This window comes from Abramis brama (genome assembly GCF_963993115.1).
Source record: "Abramis brama genome assembly, chromosome: 11".
NCBI lineage: Eukaryota > Metazoa > Chordata > Actinopteri > Cypriniformes > Leuciscidae > Abramis > Abramis brama.
In genome coordinates this window covers 9,798,839-9,815,152 of record NC_139973.1, presented here as the reverse complement: position 1 = coordinate 9,815,152, position 16,314 = coordinate 9,798,839, and the positions used below count along the sequence as shown (strand labels likewise).

Below are 16,314 nucleotides of genomic sequence, written 5' to 3'. Positions count from 1 at the left end.
ATACAAGTTCTATTTTTGGCAATTGTATAGCCCCTTTCACACCAAAAGTGAAATAAATAATACTCAGGCTGAAGGAAGAGCACAATTACATCTGTAGCTTACAGTACGGATAATAAAGTGAGATTAAATTAAGTAGCCTAGGCTATATGTGTTATATTTTATTATTACAGGTTTGTGTAATATTCTGAGTTTGCATTTCACTGTTATTCATTTTTAGGAATACTGAATCTGTTTTTGTGCAAGTGCAAACAAAGTGTTATTTATTTAAAAAAAAAAAAAAAAGTATCTCAGATATGTTGTTATGCATTACTTTACTAGTTACTTGAAAAAAGTAATCTGATTACCTAACTTGCGTTACTTGTAATGCGTTACCCCAACACTGATAGCAATAGTTGCATGTTTTGTTAGTTTCTTTTAGTCTTTTAATTGACTGTGCTGAGACTGACAAACGTTTTGATGCATTAGCCAAAGTTACTCAAAACTCAAACTCAAACTACTTTCAAAGAGAACATTTAATTCCAACGTAATATAATTGGTAGGTGACATATAATGGTAACGATTAAGAAGCATAAAATATTAATGCTTAAATTTGTGGTGAAAGGTTTGTGCCTGAGCAACTGAAGATAACCGCCAGGGGGCGTCCCTGCACTCTTGATTCATGAAAAAACTGTTGCCACAAGCACTTTACTGTTGAATCATATAGGTGAGAGTCCCTGAACAAATAGTATTATGAACTATAGTACTAAGATGTTTTTTTGACAATTATACCACTTTTATAATGATGTTTATTTTGACATATAGGCCTACAATGATAATACCATTATTTTTTTTACATTATATAATATGATTCATTTTTAATATACAAGTTCTATTTTTGTAATTTATAAGATGGTGTAATTCACCACAGCAACATTAAAACTTGATAATTAAAAAAATATAACTGACGATTTTTCATTATTAAAAATCAATTCTAGTTCATCAAAACAGATTTGTTGAATGGTTATAGCATGATAATGACAGCAGATTCTCCCAGTCTAGTGTATGTCTGCAGCTGATCCAGGCCAATCTGATCTGACACACATTATCACTGAGCCGTACTAACATTCACACCAACTGGGGAAAGTACAAATGAGGGAGCAGATTGAGCACATGGCCTTTTGCTCAGTACTTTATACACATTTATGCACACATTCTCTGGTGTGCTTGTTGGTTAGAGATGAGCAGTTGTCTGCGCTTTAATAAAGAGATACTTGTTCAGACTGGTTATATAATGGTCAGTGAACTGTGAGATAACACAGAGGTGAGGCCAAGCAAATACCACACAAATCACACATTCTTTTCTCCCCCAACTGGTTTGTTTTCTTTTACATCTCAGTGTTGTGTCGTATAAGGGGAAAAAATGTCATTTAGCACTTGATTTAGCAATTTTTTGGTTTCGTGTATATACCTCTTGTATATTTATTATAAATGAATAATATTTTAGCCATGTGGAAGGATGTGGTTGGAATCTGGACTGAGAAGAAAGCAGCGTGATACATAAGCAAGACATTCGCCTTCCGCTTCATTTATATTTGTGGTGTTTGCATTTCTCAGTGAGATATGGTCAATTTGAGCTGCTATTTTCAGATGCTGTTGACATAACGCAGGATCTAAATTCTTCAGTTGCTAACTGTGCTGAGAGTTATATGATTTATTTTATTGTTTATGTGACATTTCCGTTGGCTCGCTCGACATGCGACCCACTTGGGTTTGCTGGGCTCCATCAAGTTCATCTATTTTGTTAAATGCTCAGGAAGTGAACTGCCTCAATACTGTTCTCATCAGTTCTTGAAAAGTGTTCTTAAACGCACTCAGTACAATAATAAGCATATGTACACGTACGTAGCTGGACACTATTACTTAAATCTTTCCTCATAATGAGCTGACAAGCAAATTACAAAATGCCAATGAAATCTATTTCAGATATAACTGCCACAATTAGTCATTTGTCCTTTAGAACAGACTCTCATTAATAAAACACATTCTTTGATCTATCTATCTATCTATCTATCTATCTATCTATCTATCTATCTATCTATCTATCTATCTATCTATCTATCTATCTATCTATCTATCTATCTATCTATCTATCTATCTATCTATCGAGGAAGATTTTCCCCTAGATTCTCCAGTCCACACCCAAGCAGTTGACATTTACAAAATTATACTCAGGTGAATTGACCTCTGACCTAAAGAGTAGCTATTCTGACTGCAGAAAATGTCTAGAATTATAGTTACCTGACAGCAATATAACCCTGCCTAAGAGTCTCAGACTGAGTCAAACGACGTCTCGTTCCTTTTTACACTAGTACTTGCGGGAATAAGGTCTCTAGTGTTCCACTAACCTGCTGAACAGCATTACAGACTCCAGACAATGCCTTCGAATAAGCTTTAATGTGATTGGTTCTTCATATGCATAATTCAGCAAACCCTTCTGTTACTAGAAGCTCAAATTCATGAGTTTATAAAGTTAGATATCTGTCTAGTTTCATTTCCCCTTTTGATATGTTCGGAGATGATTTACACACACACTGACTGAGTGTTTGGGGACATTTCAGGCTTACAAAAGCATTTAATTGTTAATCCTGCAAGAAAAATAAATGTTTTTTATGAGTAATTAAAAAAAAATCCATCACACTATCTATCTATCTATCTATCTATCTATCTATCTGTCTGTCTGTCTGTCTGTCTGTCTGTCTGTCTGTCTGTCTGTCTGTCCGTCCGTCCGTCCGTCCGTCCGTCCGTCCGTCCATTTATTTATTTATAATAATATTATGTTTAATGAATGTTTAAAGACATAGTATAATAATAATATGTTTAATGAAGTAAAATATTTAAACTTTGTGTAAACCCCCTGGCCTATAGTGCACAAGGTATTTTCCAACATGAATGAATGAATGAATGAGGCATTTATATCCAGAGACATTTACTTAACCCTTAAAGTGACACCATGATTTATTTGCCACGTCACAGATATGATCCCTAAGCCTTTGATGAGGCATGACAAATTTGTTTAGAGAGAGTAAACATATGGTTAGTTCCACGTATGCTCAGACTCACACATAATCACTAAACATTCATTCTCTCTGTACTAAACTACTGTAGTAAATTCATGCATTGCCATCAAATGTCAGAGCTTTATGTGTGTTTCAGATTAGTGGGAGTTGTTTTCTTTCTTATATTTAGATACTTCTATAAATACTATCAGTGAGTTAGAGAGGCATCTAGTGAGTCAGAATGTGACAATTCATGTGCAAACACACATCAGGACAGAGTGCTTCAGTAGACAGAGCACTTTACAACTCAACAGATTCCTAAACCAAAGAGGGCAATATTGGAATCATCTGGGAAGTCAATACATCTTTAAAATTGGTTCTAGTCCTATTTTATTCCTTCTTAAAATGGAAGGACGCCCTGTGCACCGGCACCCAAACTATTTCCAGTAAAGTATTATTCACAGCAGATAATTGCATTCCTCTGAATACCTTGAACCGGACGCAAGAACACTTTACAATTGCTTGAGACACTGTTATATCATCCTTGTTACATCAAGGCTACAGGATTCAGTGCTTCACTGCCATTTCACTAGGTTTTTAAAGGCATAGGTCACATAAAATGAATAGTTCACATAAATTCATTATTTACTATACTTGTGTCATTTCAAACCTATTATTTTATCGGTAGAACACAATAGAAAAACAATTTGTGCGCTTTTTTTCAATACAACAGCAATTTGTTGTAGCCATGTCTGTCATGCTCCAAAAAACACTTTTAAGAGGTCCAAATGTACTAAATTCACAGAAGCCAAGTCAATAGGCCTGTAGCTGATCAAGAATACGTTGGTGAATAGATGTAGTTGATCTTGTTAGTGTAATTGGCAGGCCTGATTAAACACATGTTGACAGCGCAGTCAGTGAATGAAGTCAACACAGCAGCCTACAGCTAATGCTATGGGAGTGGCATTGACGTCACTGCGGTGCTTATGTAAGATTTGAATTCTTTCTTGGCCTGGATTTCTCCCACTCTCTCTGACTGTGGTCAGAACCAAGGGGGCATTCATGACCTGTATGGCTGGCCCTGTCAGGGTGTGTTTATGACTTGGTCTCCCTGAATTGTTTTTCCTTTGTTAGTTGCTACAATGTTAACCTGTATCATGTGATGTTGGCTATATGGATGAGCAGTGCTAGTGTCTTTTTTTTTTCGACCTGTTTGAATGTATCATAAGAACCATGCCACACAAACACATGCTTTCGATGGGACTGGAATGGGATGAAATATTGATTTGCATCAAGGGTAAAGTCGATGAAGTGACCTCTATAAATGACCTTGCTAATTATGGCATACAGGATCACTGATGCCCTTAAATTTGAATAAATGTTTATTCATTTTTTAGACTTTATATTTATTCATAAATCTATTATTAAATGATTCCATTTTTATAAAACTTTGTTCATTATAAATTATATTTTCAGCATAATAATTTGAGTGAATTAGAATTTTGTTTTATTTATAAACTTTTTATTTAGGCCTACTCATGGCTGTCTTAATTATAAAACGTATTTTATGAATTTTACAAAATATTCTTTATATAAAATGTTTATAATGAAAATTATTCTAATTTTAATACAATTTTGTTCATTGTAAATTATATTTTCAGCATAATAATTTGAGTGAATTTGAACTTTTATTTATTTATAAGATGTTTTATTTACTTACTAATGTCTTAATAATTAATTATTTTATGAATTTTACAAAATATTTTTTATAACTGTATATAATGAAAATGCTTCTATTTTGAATTTTAAACTTAATTAAAAATTATATTTAAAATATATTTGAAACTGTGTGAGTTTGAATAAACTTTTAGTTATTTGATTATTTATTTTTATTAATGTCTTTTATTTTATTTCATTTTGTTTTATGCTTATTCAAGATAGAGAATTGTCCCAGTTTTGTCTTTATCAAAAGCATCTCACTCTGGCACTTGGGAAGTTAAATATAACAGGATGATGCCTGACAAATTAAATATTTACTTATGTGTGAGCGACCTCAAAAGGTATGACTCAGTCCGCAGAAAAAGACAAAAGAAACCAAGCAATGCTTTGCTCTCACAATGGTCTATTCTTAGGAACACAGAAAGAACAAGAAGAATAGAATGAGTTGAACTAAAACAGAGCACAGCTGAGTATCTTTAATGAGCATGCAAATTAAAACTCTTCAATTGACCCAGCTGCATACTTGAAACCAGTAATTATGTAAGGTGAACAGATTCCCCATATGTTTAAGCTTGGGGATGGATTCATTTGATATTTGCCTGACATTTTAAAGGAGGTGTAATAAGCGTATGTAGGCCAACACATGATCCCCAGTGCAAAAAATATGCCACTGTTCTGTTGCCATAGCGATTTCAGTATTACCAAACAGGTCCGTTACCATGGCAACCACCATGCTGGATAAAGGGTGATGCTGAAATATTCATCAAACAAACATTCAGACAGAAAAACAATCCCAAATCATATACACGCACTGACCAATTAGCATTTACACTGGATAAAGACACACTGGCCCTCATCCATGAGGTTACATCAAATCACTCCACTAAGACGGGGGATAAAGCAGATAAAACAACCATACAAAACAAATGTTTAAACACTCACTGTCCTCAAAGCCCATAATTTGGCATCGGAAGCCCCCTGTGGAGTGGGTATGTTTTGGGCCAGCTGTTCATGGACCACAATTCACCAAATCTAGCACAATAATATGAGACATTTAGTATGAATGAAGTCCAGTTGAGTTTGAAATGTAATTCTTAAATGTGTGAAATATTACTATTCAATATACTAAATTATTCCTTTGATGGCAAAGCTGAATTTTCAGCATCATTACTCAAGTCTTCAGTGTCACATGATCCTTCAGAACTCATTCTAATATGATGATTTGGTGCTCAAGAAACATTTATTACTGTTATCAATGTTGAAAACAGTTGATTAATATTGCTGCTTAAAATCCTGATACACTACTATTCAAAAGTTTGGTGTAAGTTTTTTTTTTTTTTGAAAAGAAGAAATGTGTACTTTTATTTAACAAGAATGTATTAAATTGTGTCATTAAGGACATTTATAATGTTACAAAAATATCTTAATTGAAATTAATAATTGAGCACCAAATCAACATAAGGATCATGTGAAGACTGGCGTAACGATGCTGAATATTCAGCTTTTCCATCACAGGAATAAGTTGTATTTTAAAATATATTAAACTAAAAAACACAATGTAGTTTGATATGTAATAATATTTCACAATATTCCTGTTTTATTGTATTTTTGATCAAATAAGTGCAGCCTTAGTTACCATAAGAGACTTCTTTCAAAAACATGCAAAAAAAATCTTAATTATTCCAAACTTTTGACCAGTAGTGTACGTATATGTACTCTTTAACTGGAGTAAAAAGTGTGACAACGTACTCCTGTCTTTTGAAGAGTGTGGTTGATAATGCATGTCTGTTTTACATGTTCGTCATTGTGTAACAGTGATACACGTCTAATTTGTAACTGAGACGAGCGTCTCAAACAGCAAGTAGAGAGGATAAGGTCAGGCCATTGGGTCAGGACACCTTGCTTTAAAAGTTTTACACAGGGCAAAACATTAGCATTCTTAAAACTCATGAACTCATATAATGTAGTTATATTTCTCTGATGGCTCTAAAACTACATGACTCAGTATCAATCAACAGATTGCTATGGGTAAACTCACAATAATGCTATAGTACAGAAGAACTTCCTTCAATTGATTTTAAGCTAGTTCAATTTTAATAACATCCTTAGTAAAGATCTTAAACATTTTAACTTCATTTTTTTTTATTTCACTATTCTTGTTCACCATATATAACTAAAGATGAAAACTGAGATGGCTTACTATAACCTGATAGCATACAGCACAGCTAGAGAAATTAATAATAATAATAAATAATAAAAAAAAACAGTACAAGACCAGAATTTAACACAAACAAGTTTTATTTTTCCTCCCACATACCGTGTACAACAGATATAAGATAGAGGTATCTGAACATGTCAAATAATAATATTTATTAATATCATTATTGTAACAATAACATGGAATGTAGTTTTGAATCTTCATCTTTTTTGAATTTTTTTTTTTAGTTTATTTAGGAAATATGACAAATAAATAAAGCTTTATCATAGTCTCTGTATGTCAACTAACTATCTGAATATAGTTCTCTCTTCACGATGGGTAAAGGTGCAACGGGACGGTGCTGTAGAGCGACGGTTAACAGTCTTCCTTTTCGCCACCTACTGTTCCTTCATTCAATAAGGAGTGTTCGGAAGCTAATCAAAGTTCTGGAACCTTCTCAAGGAAAGAATACGGGAACAAAATCAGGTCCTTCTTTTGTAAATAACCATTTTATCTTCTCAATAAATAGAACGAAAAGGGGAACCAAAAAAAAAAACACACCAGGGGAAGGGAGTAAAGCTACTGAACACAGAGGCGATCATGTGACGTTTCAATGTTAGTCTCTCGACCCTTTTTGATCCTCTACGCACACAAAAATCAGCACAAAGACACCAAAAACAACTGAACAGGTGGAGTTTTCGAGATTTTTAACTGAGCTGAACATCTCGAGGAACTGAAAGAATGAGGAATAGAAAGAGAAAGAAGCATTTCCCCATTCGAACGCCCTGCTGGTTTAATCTGTGCCGTGATCCTCTAGTTGGGAAATGATGGTGATGAGGTTCTCCAGTCCGAAGATGTAACCGCTATCCTGGCCCTCGTGGACAACGCTATCCTCCCCGTAGTGCCTGCAAGTGGTGTGGGCAAAGTCAATCATGCGTACGTCTACGGCCGGGCCGCTGTCCGACCTGGCCACGCGTCGCACCCCTGCAGAGCCGCTGGTGCCGCTTCCACCGCCGCAAGCACCGCTGATGCTACCGCTGCTAGCTGCACCTGCTCCGTGAGGGAATCCAAAAGCACCTCCCTCCTCTTCTTCTTCCTCCTCCTCTTCTTCCTCCTCTTCGTCATCTTCCTCCTCCTCTTCCGAAAGTCCATCCTCTGGGGAATGGCGGGATCGCGGAGGGTCTCCGTCGTAGATTATCAAGAGCGAGCTGGAGTAAAAGCGGTAGCTTTCGCAGGCCTCCAGGGCCGCCTGCATGTCTCGCAGCCTCCGAAGCACCGGCGACAGGAGCTCGCGCCTCAGCCGTCTCCCGTCGTGGAAGAACTGAAAGATGGCCTCTTTGAAGCCAGGCAGGGTTAGCTTGCGGCCGTGGTACTTGTTCATGAACATGAGCTGCCCTGTGTCTGAATGGTACACCTGGAGGAAAGCAGAGGAGTGTGTAAATGACAATGAAATATCGCCTTTCTAATATTTTCCTCATGGAATCACGTTTGAGTGCTACGCCAACCTGCATGCCACAGAGGCGCACTCCGATGCTGGCGGATGTACTTTGCTGACACTTGCGAATCTGCATGGCCTTCTTCTCCTCAGAGGCGTCGTCCCCGTGCTGCCTCGTGCCCATCTTCAGATCGAGCACGCATGGAACCGTGTAGCGCCACGTCAGGTTCTCTAACAGGATGAATTCTGATGGGAGGTGCCGGGTTAAGGGAAACACAGATTCTCCTTTCTTTTCTATAAATTGTGCTTTACAATTAACCTTTGTTTTTGTTGCATGATTAAATGCTTTTGCTTTGATTTTCCTTACAATTGTCCTCACTAATTGTTTGCAGACAAAAGAAGCTGTATAATGAGCTTTTCCAGCTTTATAATGTGCTGTGCTATTTGTTGTGCAGTGATTATCTATATTTTGTGTGATTTTGAAGTTAACATTGGGTAAAATAGGTGTTTAAACTATGATATAATACACTGAAAAAAATGATTCATTGAATTTAATCAATTTTTTTATCGTAAGTGGTTGCACACAATTGATTTTAGCTACATTTAAACAAATACATTAAGTTGAACTAAAATTGATTAAGTTCAACTTAATGCATTCGTTTAAATGTAGCTAAAATCTATTGTGTGCAACCACTTACGATAAAAAAATTGATTAAATTCAACGAATAATTTTTTTCAGTGTATTTAAAACATCATTTTATATTTTAAGTGATTTTTAAGGAAACTGAAAACTAATAAAACTATTTAAAATAAGATGAAATTATTATCTTAATTTGAAATTCTTAATTATAAAATTCTATTATAAAATATCTTAATTATAAAATTTAAAGCCATTTTTGTATAATTATAATTCTTATTAGCCATCATACACACTTTATTTTTAAAATTATATATTATCATAATTTATAATTATTTATTACCATCATTTACTTTTCATTGGCAACAAATAAACTAAAATATATCGTTTTTTATAGTCAAATATATTTTTTATAAACTCACACTACTGTTCAAAATATTTAATGTTTTTCGAAAGAAGGCTCACTAAGACTCAATTTATGTGGTCAAAAATATAGTAAAACAGTAATATTGTGAAATAAATATTATTAGATTTTTTGTATTTCGATACATTTCAAAATGTAATTTATTCCTGTGATGGCAAAGCTGAATTTTCAGCATCATTACTCCAATCTTCAGTGTCACATGATCCATCAGAAATCATTCTAATATGATTATTTAGTGATCAAGAAAGATTTCTTATTATTATCAATGTCGACAGTTGTGCTGCTTAACATTTTTGTGGAAACCATGATTTTTTTTTTTTTAGGATTCTTCCTAAATGTTCAAAAGACCAGCATTAATTTGAAATAGAAATTTGTTGTAACATTATGAATGTCTTTACTGTCACTTTTGATCAGTTTAATGTGTAAAAATAACTAATAAAAGTATTAATTTCTTTCAAAAATATCTAACTGGTCCCAAACTTTAGAACGGATATATATATATATATATATATATATATATATATATATATATATATATATATATATATATATATATATCTGTGTGTGTGTATATATATATAATAATCTAACTAACATCAGTAAACTACAAAAGACCAATCCACCATTGTTTGTGGCAGCACTTAAGGATACTGTATTGGTTGCGGTGTTTTGCGTTCTCCTTCATCCTCTGCAGATGTTGTTGGTGGCACTTGAGGCTCCAGGGGTTGTGCTTGAGCTGAGGGCCGGCAGCATTGCTCCCCTCCAGACTGTAGTAGAACACTTCGGCCTGCTTGAGCCACTCCTCCTCGCGTTTCACACTGCAAGGGTGAAGACAGAGGTGGGTCAGCCAGACAGACGGATTAGGGCTAACATGCTGGATCAGACTACTTGTTTGGATGAACTCAACATGCTTTTTAGAGATCTGAACAAACACCCTAGGACCCAGAATACCCAAATAAGCTTGAGGCAATATGCAAAAAGCATTCAGGACAACTGAAAGGGTTAGTTCACCCAAAAATGAAAATTCTGTCAGAAATTACTCACCCTCATGTTGTTCCAATCCCGTAAGACTTTCATTCATCTTCGAAACACAAATTAAGATATTTTTGTTGAAATCTGAGAGCTGGCTCACTCCTTCATAGGCTTCTATGTTATTGATATCTGCCAGCCCAGAAAAGTTAGTAAAGACATCGTTAAAATAGTCCAAGTGACTACAGTGGCTCAACCTTAAGTTTATCAAGCAACGAGAATACTTTTTGTGCGCAAAAAACATAATTTTTTTTTTTTACTTTATTCAACTATTCATTTACTTCTGTGTGGGCCTCTGAGTGAGTTCACGTAGTGTAACAGCGCAGCGCTTCTGGGTTGTACGTCAGAACGTAGGCTCACTAATGAGCTTCTATGTTCTGACGTACAACCCAGAAGCACTGCGCCGTTACAGTACGTCAACAGCTTAGGAGAATGACATGGGAGAGAAGAAATGGTTGAATAAAGTCATTATTTTTGCACACAAAAAGTATTCTCGTCGCTTGATAAACTTTAGGTTGAGCCACTGTAGTCACTTGGACTATTTTAACGATGTCTACTAACTTTTCTGGGCTGGCAGATATCGGTTACCTAGCAGCCTATGAAGGAGTGAGCCAGCTCTCAGATTTCATCAAAAACATCTTAATTTGTGTTCCGAAGATGAACGAAAGTCTTACGGGATTGGAACAACATGAGGGTGAGTAATTACTGACAGAATTTTCATTTTTGGGTGAACTAACCCTTTAACAACCACATTGCAAAATCCTGGATTCATGGCGGCTTGGGCCAAGAGTTCATACGCTGCAAACATGTTTGACCTTGAATATTATGATGTTGTTATCTGATTATGTTATTATCTGAATAGGATTATGAAAATGCTTTAATGCTACTGCGACATGCACGTTTGCTACAGCTCCAATAAGTGCATTTCCTTCCGGTTTTACAGTAGAGTGCTGTATGGAGGGTTATTACTTATGATTCGTAAAATCCTAAATCCCGCACGGAGAACAAATGCCCCTTATGTGCTCTTTCACCCCTTCCCCAGTCACACAGAGGTCACTTCTAATAAGTCACAAAGCTATGCTGGTTACATAACCACTTGCTAAACTTTGGCTCAGAACGCACATTTGCACCAGTCCGGCTGCCAGGAGCTGAGAGTGCATCTGCTCTGCCCAGCTGGGTGTCCTGTGGGTCAGTGACGACAACGACATTACGATCGGTCACATTCTCACTGAGTCAGACACGTACTGAGCAGGGCCATTATTACAGGAGAACACAGGCTAGTATTATTCCAGAGACGTGGGGTGGTGTGGTCTAGGAATTAAAACTTCTGCTAACTGTAAAGCTGCTGGTTCGATCCGCAAGGAACAGCACATGATCTGTCAGCATTGTGCCCTTGAGAAAGATTCTGAACCTCAGTGTCTGGTTAAAGCCTACTAATATCTCAGCAAGGGTTTAGCACACATCACACTGATTTATTTCAGGGGTTCAAAATTGAATAACTACAAAAATAAAAATCTATATAAAAGAAGAAATTTTAAGATTTCAAATTGGATTTGAAATAATCGAATGATGCATTGATAATGCAAAACTGTGCTACAATGTAGTAGGTGGTTGTCAGGTAGTCAGTGCTATTCGGTTGATAAGGTGATATGAGTGGTTTTTAGCACGTTGTTAAACAGCTGTTAGGGTGTTCTGGGTAATTAAGACAATTAAGGGGGAAAAAATCCAATTTTCTGATAAAAATGGGGATTTTGAATTAATGCACATTTTTAGGGCTAAACATCAATATATCAAAACTATCAATATAAAATATATCAACATAACTAAAAAAATATAATAATTAATATTATTTTGTTATAATGATTATTATTAAATAAAAATATTAAACAAAATAAGAAGTATAACTATTGTTATAATTTCACTGTAAAAAAATAAAATCACGCAATAAACAAAAATATGTACACTGTAAAATTACAATACTTACTTATAAATACACAAGTAGTGTTCCCAAATGCACAATATAAGTGACCCAAAACCCAGAGCAGATGTAGAGATGGATTTATTTTAGATAGAGCAGCATTTACTATGAACCAAGCCGCTATATTTAATTAAATTGCAGCCTTTGTGATTTGATAATAGCACTAAGCCATATCGCGATTTCGATTTTATTTTGATTAATCATTCAGCCCTACTTGCCAGGTGGTTTAATGATATCTTCCGCTAGTGTGGACGTTAATATTGTTATAGTTTGCAATCTTGGCCTGAATGGGCCTTAACTCGTCAATCCTATTTTCTATGCATCTATTATGCACATTAACAAGCCTATTGTGCAATCAACGGTTACCGTCCCCTTACCTCTTGTCCTTATCCTTCCGAGTGTGTCTGGACCGGTCTTTGCTGTAGCCCTCATTGTCAAGCAGCTTCTTGCTGACCCATTTTATTTTGTTATTGGGATCCAGGTCGGCCGAGGGGACCACATTCTCCAGGTCCCCAAGATCGCTGTGCAGAGGGTACGCAATAAGACACAAATTCCCTTCCTCGTCCTCCTCGAAACTCACTGACACCACACCTGCAGAGAGAGGGAGGAGAGAGAGATGGAATAGAAGACAGAGGGAGAGAGAGAAAAAAGAACGAGGTCAGAGGTGAAACCATAATAACTTCACTTTAGCAAAGAAGAAGTAGTCAGAGATTCGTGCTTAAAGTTAACTGTCTGGGAAATCTTTAACATCTCTTACCCACTTCTCTTTTTTGCTCTTAAAAGCTCCCGAGTCTTTAACAAAAGCTACTGAGCCGACAGCACGGGCTGGTCCTAACCTGATTGGAATCACACAATCCATAACATACAAACAAGACAGAAATACTCAGAACAGAAAGAAAGAAAGAAAGAGGGGGAGAGAGAGAGAGAGAGAGAGAGAGAGAGAGAGAGAGAGAGAGAGAGAGAGAGAGAGAGAGAGAGAGAGAGAGAGAGAGAGAGAAAATAGGGCTGATGTTTTGGAAGAGAGAGAAGTCTAGGAAACAACAGCAGCCAATGAACAGGAGCTGTGACTTCACTGGATTGGTTCTCTCAATCTGTCATGGCAAACCATAAGAAACGTTTACGTTCAATCAGTTGCCACACAAGGATGAAACCAGCCCACAAACAAATGACAAGAGGCTTAAGATATGATGAAACCAACACTATTTATTGTCAATTATCAAATCACATCACTTCATGACTCAAATTCAAAACTGTTATCATCAGATAACACACAATGGACCAAAACCTGGGAAAATCACAGAAGAAAGACGTGGACATTACAAGAATGACAATGTATTATGAACCCGAAAGGCAGTCCCAAATAGTCTAAAATGTATTAAGAGACATACATGAGACATTTGCATAGAAAAATCAACAAATCAAATATATGATATTCTGAAAGAGAGAAATTACTACCAGGATGAATCTCATGATTAAATTCGAATCGATTTTTGCATCGATTTTATGCCCATTATTTTCAATGATGATTCCCATTGGCCTCCTATTACTCTAGTATTTTAATGCATCAAAGTAAAAATATGCAGTACTTTTAATTTAAGCTGATTTAAATAAAAAAAATTCCTACCATGAATACATTTACTTTTCATCAGTTTTTTTTTAATTATAATAAAGAAATGTACAGTATTGTAATGACAATAATGTCACAATGCAAAAAAACACCCAAAGTCTCACCTAGATGTTTAATTCTGAACAATTAAACAAACAATTCAGAGAAGTGTCAAATGCACTGATGCACTTTTTTTCCCCTACAGTTCAAAAAGAGAAACGCATTTCAAGACACCCAAAACAACCACAAAGATTATGTCCAAGATTCTGTTTTGACATCACACCCATCCCTCAACCTCACCCAATAAAAAAAACAGATGCCCTGCACACTTATCATCACACTGGAAACCAGTGCATTTAAAGCGCACGGACACTGCAGTGTGCATCAAAACAAGGCTGTAAATAGTTTTGAAAAAAGTAGGGGAGACCGATGGACAGAAGCGAACATCTAAGCTGGTTGAACTTGTCTTTCCAGGTTCTTCCTCAGGAATGACAGCAAAATCTTGATACCACAAGTGTGGTGGAGGCAGTCAATGATGTCATATCAGCAGTCTTTTGGTCCAGAAAGAAACATTTGCCATTGGTGCTTATTTTTCAAGTCTGTCAGGTTGGGATGCATTCCAAATTCAGGTATTTCATCCTCAAGCAAAACCCTGATACCTTGGTGTGTGCGTTAAAATACAGACTTGCCAGCTTGTAATAACTTACCTTATAGGGGCCCTACTCAAAAGGGAGCTTTACAAGGATAGTAATACACCCAAACATTTAAGTTAGATACATTTAAACATGACTTTCTTACTTCCATAGAATGATAGTAACTATTCACGTTCATTATAATAATAAAAAATACAATGAATGTGACTGAAAGGGCGTCTCCTTTTCTGTCCCACGAAATAGAAAGTCATACGGGTAAGGAACAACATAAGGGTGAGTAAATGATGACATTTTTTATTTTTGAGTGACCTGTCCCTTTAAGAACTGACGATATTACAACAGCGCCCTCGTGAGAAAACAGCGTTAAGACGGAAACACAGCAGAACTGCTGGCCTTCATTTAACATGAAGATGTTTTTTTACACTCTAACAAACCTAAAGATATTATATTGTACCCCAAAAACACTTGTGAAAGAGAAAGGAATAGCCTGTATAGACAGGAAACCAGAATAATACGTCGCATTATTACTTACCTCTATATTGCGGTGTAAACTTCCGCATAGCCGCAGGGAGGCTCTTGTAAAACTGGTGCTCCCGGGGGATGAGGGGCTTGCATATCGTCTGCTCCCCGAAGCGAAGCACACACGAGTGTCCCCCCACCTGGTGCACAAAGGGCTCAAGGAGCACCCCTTTCCCCATATACCCCTGCGGCTCTGTCTGCATCCCCTCGATGGCTGGGCTCATCCTCCGGGGGCATTAGACTCTCACTCCTGGTCCAGTTGGACACCACAAGATGTGTAACGTTAGACGGTTAAAATGACGAGATGGTCTCTCTATATTTCTTTCTTTCGTTTTTTTCTCGATTCACTCTATCGTTTACTCACGATCAGCGATGTAATGGCAACCGTGCAGTGGAACACTGCAGGACATAAACAAAAGAAGCCGGAATGAGGAAGAAAGACGACACGACAGAGAAAATAGCTCTGTGTTTTGATTCAAATCCTTCCTTTTATGACACGAGTCATCTAGTTTGTATCTTTCTTATTTAGTAAAGTGCTCTATATTTGTTCTAATGGTGAAATATAAGGGATTACACCGAGAGAGAGCAGTTTAATCGCCTACGAGTCAACCGCCTTCTCTCAAACTCGTCTTCTACTGACACCGTAATCTCTCACCGAACTGAGAAAATGTCAGCGCTGCATCACAAACCCCGCCTCTAATATCAAACTGGCCAATCAGAGCGCCGGAAACGGTGTTGGGTGGCAACCAGTGGAGAGGACAAAGAGTGAAAAAGGGTGGGGGAGGGGAGGAAGTAGATGGAAAACAGTCTGGGGTGGAGGGGGTGAAGCTCAGCAGCTCAGACTCAGCAGCTGTGTTTTTCTCTCTGTGTGACATGGATGTCTAGGGAAGCTGGTAAGTGCATACGTTAAGGCACTCGCTGCTAGGTTCACAACACGAAAATCCGGAAAATGCAGCTTTATGAGTACGGGGAAACGAAAGCTGAACTGAAAATGAACTATAATAAACTAGCAGATAACATTGACATGGCCACATATTCTACAATCATTTTAACAATATAAACAATAGTTTTTATGTGTATAG

At 36.6% G+C, this 16,314-nt stretch overlaps 1 protein-coding gene across 1 annotated transcript; it reads right to left on the bottom strand.

Annotated features, from left to right (window-relative positions):
* Positions 1-7,034: 7,034 nt before the first annotated feature.
* Positions 7,035-15,893, bottom strand: ip6k2a (inositol hexakisphosphate kinase 2a). The gene is made up of 5 exons (XM_084129008.1): positions 15,246-15,893; positions 12,832-13,045; positions 10,099-10,265; positions 8,457-8,632; positions 7,035-8,365 (listed from the first exon to the last, which is right to left on the bottom strand). The coding sequence occupies exons 1-5, from the start codon at positions 15,454-15,456 to the stop codon at positions 7,745-7,747; spliced, it is 1,389 nt and encodes a 462-aa protein (XP_083985134.1). The 5' UTR covers positions 15,457-15,893; the 3' UTR covers positions 7,035-7,744.
* Positions 15,894-16,314: the final 421 nt, after the last annotated feature.

Excerpts from the sequence above, each read along its gene's own strand:
- ip6k2a (XM_084129008.1), bottom strand. The coding sequence starts at position 15,456 with ATGAGCCCAGCCATCGAGGGGATGCAGACAGAGCCGCAGGGGTATATG. Across the intron at positions 10,266-12,831 it reads CGGAAGGATAAGGACAAGAG|TGTGAAACGCGAGGAGGAGT; the intron begins GTAAGGGGACGG and ends TCACCCTTGCAG. Across the intron at positions 8,633-10,098 it reads AAAACACCGCAACCAATACA|AATTCATCCTGTTAGAGAAC; the intron begins GTATCCTTAAGT and ends ACCTCCCATCAG.